Genomic DNA, 13529 nt, shown 5'->3' with positions numbered 1-13529 from the left:
CAAACCGACATGGTCATTTAATCAATGGGGGTGGATATACTAGTTTATTTCCTGTTGATACTTGGCTAACTTAAGTTTCTAATAGTCAAAGTAAACTACTTCATGAAATGGATGGGAGGTGAAGTCCTTGCTAAAATCATAGCAGAAAGGGTTCTCTGCTTTGATTTGTAGCAAATCATATCCATGTGTGGTTTACCAGGAGTTATCATCTCAGACAATGGCACACAATTTTCCACTTCCATTATGGTTGATATATGCCAAGACCGAGGAATACAAATGAAGTTCATTTTAGTTGTCCACCCTCAGGCAAGCAGGCTAACCGAGTTGGCAAACAAGGTTATACCAGGCAGAATAAATAAAAACTAGATGAAGCCAAGGGGCATTGGGCTGAACCACTCCACGAAGTCTTATATGTTCATATCCAAGGTTATTAAAATTGGACCGAACATTCAGTTCTAGCGCTTAGACAAGGAATTCAACACATGTTCAGTCTATTTCACCTAAAAAAAATCCTTGACTCAAAATTGAATTTTAAACAAAAAAACTTGGAAGAGAAACTAGTAAAACTGGTCAAAATCAATAGTCAAGCCAATTCAGAGCCTAATTTAAATTCAAATCTATTTTTAAAATTTAAACAATAAATAAAACTATAATTAAATTTTAATTTGAGATAAATAGGCATCTCAAAACTTTTTGTTGTTTGTTATATATTTCGTCTCCATTAGAGAAAAGGAAATTTCATTGTTCACCCACATCACTAACCTTTCCTTTCTAGGTTAATCACCTGCCACGCGTGACAATAACCTTCCATGATAATGTTCAAAATTCCTTGGTTGTGCCTTTATAGTGCTTCTAAGATCCCATCAGAGACTACAAATAACACCAAAGCTATCAAAACATTCGCACAAGCTTAATGTCAACTAGAATGTCTTTCTTATTACAACATCTCAACTTCCTCGACCTTGCTTCATGGGTGACACAACCACCATTTCAATCCTAGAAGAGGAATATCTAGCTGGACTCGGAGCATGTTAACATAACCTTCACGGTCATGTCACTTTGAGTTTGATTTCCTTAAAGATCAAGCTATCTCCATTGCGGAAAATCTAAGTCATTGGGGTATCACTTCTCTTGGAAAAGGATTTTGAGTTTTCATTTTCTCCTATTGAGTAAGTAAAGAGAGCTAAAATTATTTTGGCATGGAAGCTGGATGGAAATCTAAAACTCTTGCCATGGAAAAAGGATTTCAACCTTAGACTTGCAACGGGTTACTACAACATAAGTTTGGATTAGGTTATTTGATATTGCGTAAGAGTATGAGATGCCTAATATCATATTTAGAATCAAGATAAGTGTGGGTACTCCCATGTCTAATAATTCCATTGCATCCAATACAAGGTTTGATCATCCATTTGGTCATTTTTTAGGGTAATAGGGGATATGGATCTCTCTTCACTCTTGTCTTACAATGTTCTGGTTCAGAGGCAGTTTTTTTTACTTATTTCTAGACATATAATATGAGAACTTATCTCACTTGTGCTCCCTTTGTAATATGGTTATCCATTCCATAGAAGTCTGCAAAAAGGTAAGAATTAAACCTAACTTTTTGGACACCAAGGAAGGAAACTCTAAAGTTTATGTTCAGATCTCAGATGGTAACATAACCAAGAAACATGTATCTAAAGGAAAGGAAATAACTGGTATAGGTTAATAATGTAGGCATTGAACAAAGCATTTGTAAAACACAACAATCAACTCATGGTGTAAACTTAGATGATCCTAATGCAAGCACTACTCATGGAAATCATCCATTCCATAATGTGCATTATGAACCTACATCTAATGGAGTAGTTAAAAATCCTAAAATGAAAAACAAATTTAATGCTCCCATAGAGTGGTGGTGGAAGAGAATGAGGAATCTAATGGCAGTTCTCTTGATAAAGAGTTTGTGGATGTTACTTAACTAATAGAGCAATAAGTGGATTCTATAGAGAATTCCCCCGTGGACAAATATCTCAACAATAAAAAGTTCCTTCAAGCCTTTTGGGATGATATGGCCAATAATGATTATGGTGACAGAGAGCTTTTGGAAAGTCCTAATTTGCATTCTCAAAGTACTTCTAGCTTCACCATGGTTAGAGCTAAGAATATAAAGAAAAACCGAAGTAAGGGATTAGATATATAACTAAATGAAAGGTTAGTCAGTTCACACATTTGCAATGATTTTCATATTTTGAAACTCTAGGGGTCTTGCCAATAATACCACTAAATTGGCACTTAAGAGGTTAATCCTAAACAAAATACTTGATTTTTTTTGTTTGTGTCAGAACCACGGACGAGTTTTTATCAATTCCTTCAAGTACGACTTCTTAGGCTTGTGCTTAAGTTAGTTGAACTTAATTGTAGGCCTAATAATATCCCTAATCTCTAGTGCTTATGTAAAGTCTCATTCTCTTATGTTATCATTTCTATAATAGATCAACACATATTTTTCATTGATATTGTGAATAACATTACTTATGTGTTGGTGACCATTTATGCTTCTACCAACTATATTAGAAGAATATACCTCTGAATTGATCTAACCAACCTTCTATCTACCCACAAGATTCATGGATGCCTCATTGGGGACTTCAATGTAGTTTTAGGGGCTTATGAGCACAAGGGTTCCCCTACTACTAAAGTTCCTATGCAATAGTTTATAGATTGGTCAAACTCCAATGAGATTTACCACTTGTCAGCTACGAGGGCTTTCTACACTTGGTCTAATGGTAGAACGGGTGAGTCTCATACTCTCAAGAGGACCTCATTTGGTTAGGGATGTTGAGACTAGGTTTTACATGGTTTAGATGAAGATTCAAAATAAGGACTACACTAATGAGCTCAGAACATAGAAATGATCATTATGTCTGGTTTGGAGGATTCCTTGCACAAGGATAACTTTTTTTTGGAAAGATAAAGCTAGACTCAATTAGAACTTAGAGGGAAATAGAAACACTAATTTTTTTTTACATATTGGTCAGGCTCAAACATGCCACCAAAATTATTTATGCCCTTAAAGTAGATGGAATGCTCAACTCTGACCAGGATGTGCTTGGATCCCATGTGATGGACTAATTCAAAAGTGTATTATCTTACCCTCAAACATTAGTTCATGATCAAGACCTCACCAATGATTGCATCCCTTATATAATCAACAAGGATATCAGTCTAATGCTCGCAAGAACTCCTAGTGTCTTTGAGATCAAGGAAGATGTCTCTGATCTTTACAAAGAAGGATCTTCCAGCCCTTGTGATTCGGAGCTTTATTTTATCATCAATTTTGGGAAATAGTTCAACGCGGTGTCTGTGCTGCTGTGTTGCAATTATTAAACACCTCTTAGATTTTCCCCCAATTAAAATGTCAATACCCTGATCCCACTGCATAATATTACCAATGCAGACTCTATTGAGATGTTTAGCAAACTGCCTTAGATAATTTCAAGTTTAAAATCATATCAAAGGTGTTTGGTTATAGAATAGCTTCCATCATGCCAATTACCATATCCAAAGAGCAAAAGGGGTTTGTTTAGTGAAGATGCATCAAAGATTATATATGTCTTATCTCTAAGGTTGTTAACTTGCTCCACGAGAAAGCCTTTAGAGGTAACATCGTCAACAAAGTGTAAATTATTAAAGTTTTTTTATTATTTTATCTTGTTGTTATTGATGCGGGTTCTTAAGGCTTTTAACTTCAATGACAAATTCAATAACTAGATCTAGACCATTCTTAAATCCTCAAAGATTTCCATTTATTTATATGAGAAACTTTGTGGTTACTTTAGTTGTAGAGAGGTGTGAGACAAGGAGATGCTCTCTCACCCCTTATCTTTTGTAATGTTAGTGAAGTACTTAACAAAAGCCTTTCTAGCCTGGTGCTTCAAAATAATATCAATCTTATCTTTGGCCTTAAGGGTTTTAAGGCTCATTCTCAAGCCAATTAGTGAATCCTGCCAAGTTCCTCATTTTTTCTGGTTTAATAACTAACTCCAAGCTCCATGATATGTCTAGTCTAATTGGTTTCAAAATTTGTCCCATTCCCTTATCTTACTTGAGAGTACCCATCTTCAAAGGAAAATCTAAAGCAATCCATCTTGGACCTATTGTGGACAAGATAAAGTCCAAACTTTCAACATGGAAGGCTTCACTCCTCAGATTTGCTGGAAGAGATCAAATGGTTAAGTCTACTATCCTTACCATGCTGGTTCATAACTTCATTAAATACTCATCAAAGATAGGGAGAAAAGCATTAAAAATTTCATTTGGTCTAGAGATATAATAAAAACAAAGCTCTTTAATCTGTCTTGGAAGAAGGTTTGTAAACCTTTTGATTAAGGGGGCCTTGGAGTGAGTTCTCTCTTAGCCCTCTATGAGGCCTATAACTTGAAACTATGTTGGGAGGTTTTAAAATCTAAATATCCTCAGGCTATTTTATTGAAACGAAGTGCTTTTAAGAATGTTTCCCCTATTTCTCATCACATCCCTTTCTTTATTTGGAGGAGCATTAAAAAGGAGTATGAGTTTGTGGTCTCAAACACTACTGTCATCATTGGAAATGATATCAACACTAATTTATGATTTGACTCTTCGAGTGGTCCACCTCTTGTGCATAGTATCCAAAACACGGCCTCTATTGACATCAATACTAGTGTGTCAAATTATCTTCATATTAACATTTGGAGCTTCCCTGACCTCCAGCTAGTTCCGCGTCTTTCTGCTCAGGCCTTAAAGACTACCCTCCCTTTGGACCTCTAGGATATGATAGTCGTGTTTGGTCTCAATCCTCTAATGGGTACTTGTATTTGAAGGATGCATATTCTCTAAATCCACTATCGATTTTGCAAGGCTGACCGAACTGAATTGAGCTATAGTTCCTATTCCAACCGGTTGAACCGGCCGATTCAGTCTGGTTTTTAAACCATTGGTACATATAATGTAAAGTTAGAGGTGTAACCAAACCGAAATCCAAATCAAACTATGGTGTTTGGATCATGCATTTTTTTACTTCAGGCAAAAATCAAATTGAACCAATGAAATTCGATGTTAATTGGTTCGGGCATCGAATTTCCAAAATTCTACTCACGAGTCCATCTATCTGAACCAACCATATTAATTCATATAATTTATATCATCATTATCATGCAAACTAATTTAAGATATTCAACTTCAAAAAGAAAAAAATGAAACGTCATTTGTGACATTCACAATATACACGGAGAAACAAAAAAAAAATTAGGAATTTTATATTATTATGCAAAATTAATTGACGTAAATTAGATATTTCTTAAAAATATTTTTGCACATTTATTTCTAATGTATCCGGTCAATTCAATCCAAACCAACCTTTTGTTTTTCGTTTTGGTTCGGTTTGAGCTTTATCGCAAAAATGTGTAAATCCAATCCAAACCAGACCATATAGTTTTTATCGGTTTGGGCATCGGTTTCTCTCGAAACCGAACCAAACCGACCCACGCCATGGATCTTATAAATTTGGTCAAAAAAATCAAGCCCAAATACTCGCCCGGCCCATTTGATTTGAGACAAAAGAAGAACTTTTGAATTGATATATTTATGAGATTATTTCACGTTTGCCTTTCGCTTCCACATGGTTTCCTAGCTTCTTAACACGTGAAATGACTTATTTGCAATGTAGATTAGTAAAGTACTAAAATAATCTTCAAGTATGCTTTTCAATGTGAGACATCTCATGAAAGAAATTGAATAAGAATCCCGAGTCATCTTTATAATCAATATCCAAGTACAATCCAACAGAGTACATCACATACTACCAAGTTGAAGAGGCATGTAAAATTAATCACTAGGTAAATAAACATTACTGTTAATTAAACCTACTTCCATAACACAAAAGATTGAAACTCTTTTACACAAAGCTCAACCGCAAGTCTAATGGTGGATGCTCTATTTGCTCACCCATTGTGCATGTGTAAGCAAATATAGGATTTTCCCTACTTTCATTCACATGCATACTCAGCTTCTCAGATTCTGATTCTGATTCACCAAAGGAGTTCAATGGAAAAAGCTCAAGAGTCTCAATCACCCTATTAGGCTCTGAGTACATCTCAACAAACTCTGCAACATATAAATCAACTTTTTATCAACTCAACATATTTTGGCTTATCATTATGATTTTGACAAAAAAAAAATTAGTACTTACTTTGTTTAGAAGCATGCATGGAGTTGTCTCTATGATGAACAATAACATCCTTATCATCATCAAAAGAAACCTTCCGACGTTTTTGTCTTTCCCTAGCCTTATGATTTTGAAACCAATAGAACACATTCTTGCTCTCAATCTTACCATAAAAACTGAGTTGATTGGATATCTTTTGAATTTGATCAGTGCTTGGAGTTCTGAGCCCTGCTCTAAAAAGTTGAGTCAGATGTTTAACTTGTTCTGTCGTTGGATTCCAACGGCCACACTTTGTGCCAGTGCTGCTACTTCCAGACGATGATCTCATGCAAAAGCCTGACATATTCATACTATCTTCCATATTTCAATTCTGATTCTGAACTCAACACTTTAACTCTCAGTGCATATATATAATATAGTACAAATCAGTAGTGAATATATAATTCACTATAACAGAATAATATACAGTGTCACAAACCTCATACTCTACGTTGTGTCTGCTTTGAATTACTATTATATTGGAGTGATGGTGCTATTTTAATACTAAAGATATAGAAATTCGCAAAAGAAGACATTGTTCAACGTTTTGGTCTTGAAGCAGTGATTTTATGTTATTTAATTTTCTCGAGTTCGTGTTCTAAGACACAACACAATGTGTTTTTCAGTAAAGTGTGCACTTACTCCCATGATTGTACTGTTCTATATGTCTTTATGTATGTTTGGTGTAATTTTCATTGTCTTATCTTTTATACTAAGTGCTTCGACAGCATACTTATCAGATTGATCCTATTCAATCAAGACGTGGGAGTTAAGACAGATTTTGATATTAAAAATAAATGGTTATCCACTAAAGTTCAATCACAAGTTGTTATATATTATATTTTACTTCTCTAAAGAAAAGGAACAAATATAGTTAATTATTAATTCAAAATGAAAATAAAAATACTCTATGTATTATGAACTTTAGTGGAAACCACATGTCTAGAAAAAAAGAGTCATTTCATTAAAACGTTGAAGATACAATATAGCCTTGTCCAGAAGTTATGTTATAGATTTTTTTTTACTGTTAGATGTCATCGAACCTCCAACATTTTACGCCAAGAAGCATGGAACATTCATAACCTTTAGTAACAAAAATAAAAGTTAATTATATTAAGCTATTAAAAACATATGTCTAATTCTAAATAAAATAATATGCTCATCTACTAAGACATATTTATTTATTGAGATTAATTACTATACACTGTCAGTGTAAAAAGTTTTACACCGTCGATTCATCACCATCATCCGTTTGTATTACTTTATAGATTTTTAAAATAAAAGTCAAACTTCTTTTAATATCTGACGTCTATGATTAACTGACAGTGTAAAATCATTTTACATTGTCAGTGTATTTCAATTAAACTCTTATTTATTTATTTATTTTATTTACTTATAATTAACATATTATATCTTAAAATACTCATATTAAAATACTATAATATTTATAAATTATTAAAATAATAAAATAACAAATATCATATTGTCACTTAATTTAAATTTAAATAACACCATAAATAAAATTTATATAAAAATAGAATGCAAATGAGTAACAAGTTATTTCATTAATCCTTTTTGGATGACAAATTTAATGTTGTTAAAACTATATACATTGACTTAGGAGATATAACTTTGATATGCATAAGTCTTTAGATGCTCCGTAAAAGATCTACTATTTCTAATGTTAAAAAATTAAAAATGTCAAAGACAAGTGATATGAAAACATGATGATTCTTATGACAAGCTTTCTCATATTTTATCAACTTATTTGAAGGGGAATTGAAGGTTCCCTGTCCCACGATAATACCTTCAATCCTCAGTCCCACCAATGGAGAAACTTATATCAAGTCCACGCATGCATGTTTTTCTCATATCCATTTGTACACCAGAACATCTACTGGTATAAGTTTGGATCTCCCCTCTTGTGAGTCAGTCAAGATATCCATAGACGCCCATTTATTTACAAATACTTTGTCCTATCGAAACATATCAAATTATGAGATAGGTCATATTGGTATTTGAAGTCTAGAACCTCCTTAATTAAAATCAACCGTGTGTTCCCCAAACGTATTCAAACATGTCTTGCGACAAACATATAAGCTCCACCAATAAGGAAATCATACGACGGTATCTCAGAATAGTATGATACTCCACCCAGTAACGGAGCCAGAAAGTTTAGTTTGTGGGGGCAAAATTTATGTAAACTTATAATATAAAAATGTAATTTTCATTATCTCTAATTATAAAACTCTTTTGCATTTTTTTTCCTTTAATATAATATTTTTTATAAATTTTACATACATTAATTATTATGTTTACAAATGTATCCCTTATTAAAACCATCAATTTACTTTTAGAAACAAAAATTCATCTTATACATTGATAAATATAGGATAACTTGCTAATAATTATTCACAATAATTATACTAATAATTCTTTTCAATATATGTAATATTTGTTTGAAAATTTTATAAATAGAAATTGAAGAGTACATATTATCTTTTAATTGATAGTTACTTATTTAGAAATTATATAGCTTTTGTACATTTTGTTTTGAAATTTTATCAAACTGAAAGAAATTTTGTTAATGATATCTTATGGTTTAAATTATATTATTTAGAGTTAGTCACACTATTTAGAGTTAGTCACACTATTTTAAATGTTGCACATGTTATTGTAAGAGAAATGACAGGATTACACTTAAAATACAACTACACCTTATTTATATACTATTACATGGATATTTTATTATTTTAATATTCTTTCCTTGCCTTGGTTTCTGTGTAACTCTTAAAATATTTTGAAAAAACTATGATGTATAGATATGGTGTAGAAAATTTGGTGTCAAAATAGCAATTTCAAGTTGGGGCATATGCCGTCATAGTGAATAGTGTAGCTTCGTCTCTGACTCCACCAATTACATATGTTGACTTACCCCATAATATAAATAACATGGAGAAAGTCTTGAGAATGCGCGATTTCCAAACTACCTAAAACTGCTTTCAATTTTGTGATCACGTCAAACTTTACATAAACTGAACCATTGTACTAAAAAATATATTCACCAAAATATGTTGTGCTTTAGAAGAGAAGATTTCGTTACTAGTAAAACAGCTAAGGTCAAAATCAAGAATCACAAACACTAAGATCATCCAAAACTTTATCGAAATCAAAGTTCATCCCATATACCTCATTGTCCATCAATATAAAATAATGTAACCGTCAAGATTGAGCCATAGAAGGTGCAAAAGCGTATTAGTCGATCTCTACTGCCGAGTACAAACTAAATATCCCAACTTTAATTGGTAAAGAAGTCACCTTTCACTAAATGTCCCCGAAAAAAGGACCTCCACCAAGTATGATGTCTTCAATCATCCTTCACGACTCTTTATTAAATCAAATAAATATTTCACTTAATATATATATATATATATATATATATATATATATATATATATATATATATATATATATATATATATATATATATATATATATATATATATATATATATATATATATATATATATATCATGAGTACATAAATAATTAAGATTAATCGCAAAATTACTATTTTATTAAAATGTTATAAAATAAATAATTAAAGTAGAAGGATAATAATATAAATAGTTACATATAACTTTATATATAAGATAGTCTTTGAATAAATAATAAATTAAGATAATTTTATTAAAAAGAATATAGATAATAGTGAAACAGGTAGAATATTGATAATTTTATTCGTACAAATAAATTAAATAACAATTTTAAATAAATTTTTTAACTTTCAAACATAACTTTATTGCTGCCTATAAGTTAACAAAAATTGGAGGAACAATTGTCTGATATAATACTATCAATTACTATAAAATATAAACAAATATTATGTTCTATATAAATAATTAAAAATAAATGATAGATTAGAAAAATAAATATCTATAAATAAAAAAAATTTATAAATTTTATGTGATTTTTAATAACGAGATTTATATTAAAAATAATATAAAGATATTTTTTTTCTAAATAATAAGATTCATAATGTGAAAATATAATTTTATTTTTTTTATAACATGATTTTGTTTTCCAGAACTTTTGTTAACTTATAGATATAATTTTATTTTTCTTTGTAACAATATTATAAATAAGCTAAGAATATATATATTTTTTAATTTTTCTTAATAAAATTGAATTTAAAAAAAATGCAAAAATAAAAATAAAAGGATCCAAAATATAATTAATCTAAAAAATAAACACAAAAAAGATCAATCCGTCGTATTAAAAAACTCATTGGTTCACTAGTCTGACTAGTGAACCCACCATGTCCAATCAATTTTTATCAAATTAATTATAAATATGGTTCGATAACATTACCGAACCGCTTTATCCTCTAGTTAATGGTCTAATCAGATCGATGAAATGAAACGGTCTTATTATTTTTCACTTTTTTTTAAAAATTTTTTTTCAAATATAATATATAGATATTTTGGTAAAATTAAATAAATGGTATAATATGTGGTAAAAAATTTATTGGGGTGCATTATTTTTATAGGTGGCAAAGCAGGTGATCCATCCTATTTAAGTTTGTCATGTTAACTAATGGATTTGCAGGCAATCCGTTAAATATTTTTTATTTTTTTAAAATTTAATTTATTATTTAATTTATAAATTTTTATTAATTTACTACTTTATTTTTAAAATTTTATATCTATCAAATAATAATACACATCTTAATAAACAATAAAATAGATAAAAATTATAATATTTTATTTAAATAATATAAAAAATACTAATAATACCTCTTGATTTGTAATTCTCATCTCATAAATTATTAATATTTTTTTGGTTGCAACTTGTATTTATTGTCGGCTAAGCGAATATTAAAATTCTAGTTTTTATCAATAAAAGATATTAGTGGATTGCTCCGCTCAATTTTTATTTTAAGTAAAAAAAAGTTAAAAAAATCTGCAGTCAAAACTCATCTTGTCATCCTCCACCCCATTTTTAAAGAGTGTTAGACGAATTAAACTAATTTGATGTACCGAGTCAAAAACTTCGATTGATATGCAAATTATGGTGGTTTAAAACGAACCAGTTAGCTAGTCCAACCCTAATAGCTTATATGTAAATTTCAATTTCCACGTTAAAGATTTTATGCACAATATATCTTGTAAATTAAATTCCAACAATTAATAATCCCAAACGTTCTTTTTGGGCATTTTCCACAATTCCCAATGATGTTAAATTATTCACTTTTAACCATTTTGTCTCTTGAAACTTAGCATGGCACTAGAGTTTGTTTGTCTTGCCTGCTCTAACATCTACTGCGTCTCTTGGGCAAACTGTTGAGTTTATATAACACTTCAGTTTTTAATGTAAGAGATTAATTTCTTGATGATTAACATAAAATAAAAAAAAATTATAATCTAATATCTATGATTAATTGACTGTGTAAATTTTTTTTATATTATCAACGTATTTTAGTTAAATTTTTAATGTAAGCAAGATGAAATGTAAGTTTGAAGATATAAATATTTATTCTCTTTCTTTTTAGTTGTTTTTTGGATTATCTATGCATGATAAATTTTTTAATTTTTATTTGAATTATTTTTTTTTTATAATATTATTAATTATTTATTAGGTTTAACATTCTCTTTGATACCGCATATTTACTTTGAGATTCATTGTGTTCCCTTAACTTAAAAAAAATATTGATCATTAAATTCTTCCAAATATAGTAGGTTAGTCTTTTTTTATTTAATTAGCGACAAATTTAGTGATCAAATTCTGAATTTCACCATCGCCAATTAGACGAAATGACTAACAAGACTTAAAGCGATCAATATGAATATTTTAAAGCTAAAGAACCAAAAAATATTAAACCTTATTTGTTATTTCATTTACAATTGATATTTATAACAAAATATTAATTAATATAAATTTTTCTTATATTTCTTCTATCTTATAGAAGATCATTCTCACTGATTTTCACTTTTTTTATGTTTAAAATTATTATCTATTTAAAATATTAATATAATATTTTTTTATTAATATAATATTTTTTTATTAATATATCTTTATTAATTGATTTTTTTTATTTTGTTCAACTATTTAAATAATTATTAATTACAATTAATAAGAATATTTTATTAAATAATTTAATTTTATCATTAAAATTAAGACATCTAAATAGTACATAACTCAAATAAAATATATTTTTTTGAGATAGAGAGTAATACTTTAGACTACATTAAACTTAAAATTGATAATTAAATATGAATTAATTAATTTTTTTTACAAAAGTGACAAGTAGAATAGATGGAGTACGAATAAAAATCAATTACTTTTAATAATATTATTCCTAAAATACTTTTATTAAATTAACTTTTAGTTTTCAAAGAATTATTTAATGAAACAAGTTTTTATGTAAGTTGTTTTGGGGGATAATTCTTTTTATAACAATAGCTAGAAAGTTTAGTGAGATTTTTCACTATTCTAAATAACCATGAATTTGTTGGTGCTCTTATATTCAAAGAGGCAACTAATTTCAATGCTGAAACAAAATGATTCAAATTCTTTGAGTTTTTACGATAATAAAGTATTTAAAGAACAATTGAGTATACTAACATATATTCAAGTGTGCGGATCATAAACTTAAAAATCAACTTGAAGCTCACCCTGATGAACTTGGTATCTCAGCTTCTGGTGACAACTCAGATTTTGAAGACTTGAGCTAAAGGTACTCTGTGTTTGATTCATACTCTGTCTCCAAAGCCGATCGATCTTGTCAATGGCAAATTATGGAAAAAGTCAACTAAAGTTTCTTAGTGCAAGACTCAAGAAAAAGTTGACATGACCTCTTAAGTCAGCCTCAATATCTTGGTAGATACCTAGTATGAAAAAGACGTTGTGGACAAAGTTATTACATAATGGATGAAGATCTTAATAGGATTGACTTTCAACGTCTCTCTTAGAACTGCTTCTTTACAAGTATCACTTGTATAAGTTACTTTCCAACGACTCTTTTTTTTCTCTATAAAAGGAGTTGAAGTTTTGAAGGAAGACAACTAGCGATCTAACAAGAACAACACTAAGCACAACTTTGAGCTAAAGTTTTATAATTGTTTATTGCACAAACTCTTGAGATTTCTTATCATCGTATATCTTAGAAATCTTTAAGTGTTTACGAATCTTTGTGTGTTGTATCACTTATATACTTCTGATTTTACATCGAATATAGTTGTTAACTATTCTCCAAAACTATTTTTTCTAGAGTATAGGAAGTCTCTTGCTGATTTGCTTG

The 13529-nt window shown here is 29.7% G+C and overlaps 1 protein-coding gene across 1 annotated transcript; it reads right to left on the bottom strand.

The window, feature by feature from the left end:
• Positions 1-5877: 5877 nt before the first annotated feature.
• Positions 5878-6621, bottom strand: LOC127121129 (WUSCHEL-related homeobox 7). The gene is made up of 2 exons (XM_051051718.1): positions 6215-6621; positions 5878-6129 (listed from the first exon to the last, which is right to left on the bottom strand). The coding sequence occupies exons 1-2, from the start codon at positions 6549-6551 to the stop codon at positions 5921-5923; spliced, it is 546 nt and encodes a 181-aa protein (XP_050907675.1). The 5' UTR covers positions 6552-6621; the 3' UTR covers positions 5878-5920.
• Between the last annotated feature and the right edge of the window lie 6908 nt (positions 6622-13529).

Source organism: Lathyrus oleraceus, chromosome 2 (genome assembly GCF_024323335.1).
Source record: "Lathyrus oleraceus cultivar Zhongwan6 chromosome 2, CAAS_Psat_ZW6_1.0, whole genome shotgun sequence".
Classification (NCBI taxonomy): domain Eukaryota; kingdom Viridiplantae; phylum Streptophyta; class Magnoliopsida; order Fabales; family Fabaceae; genus Lathyrus; species Lathyrus oleraceus.
Note: the sequence above shows the minus strand (reverse complement) of the source record. Positions and strands in the feature narration are given on the sequence as shown.

Excerpts from the sequence above, each read along its gene's own strand:
- LOC127121129 (XM_051051718.1), bottom strand. The coding sequence starts at position 6,551 with ATGGAAGATAGTATGAATATGTCAGGCTTTTGCATGAGATCATCGTCT. Across the intron at positions 6,130-6,214 it reads CATGCATGCTTCTAAACAAA|AGTTTGTTGAGATGTACTCA; the intron begins GTAAGTACTAAT and ends TATATGTTGCAG.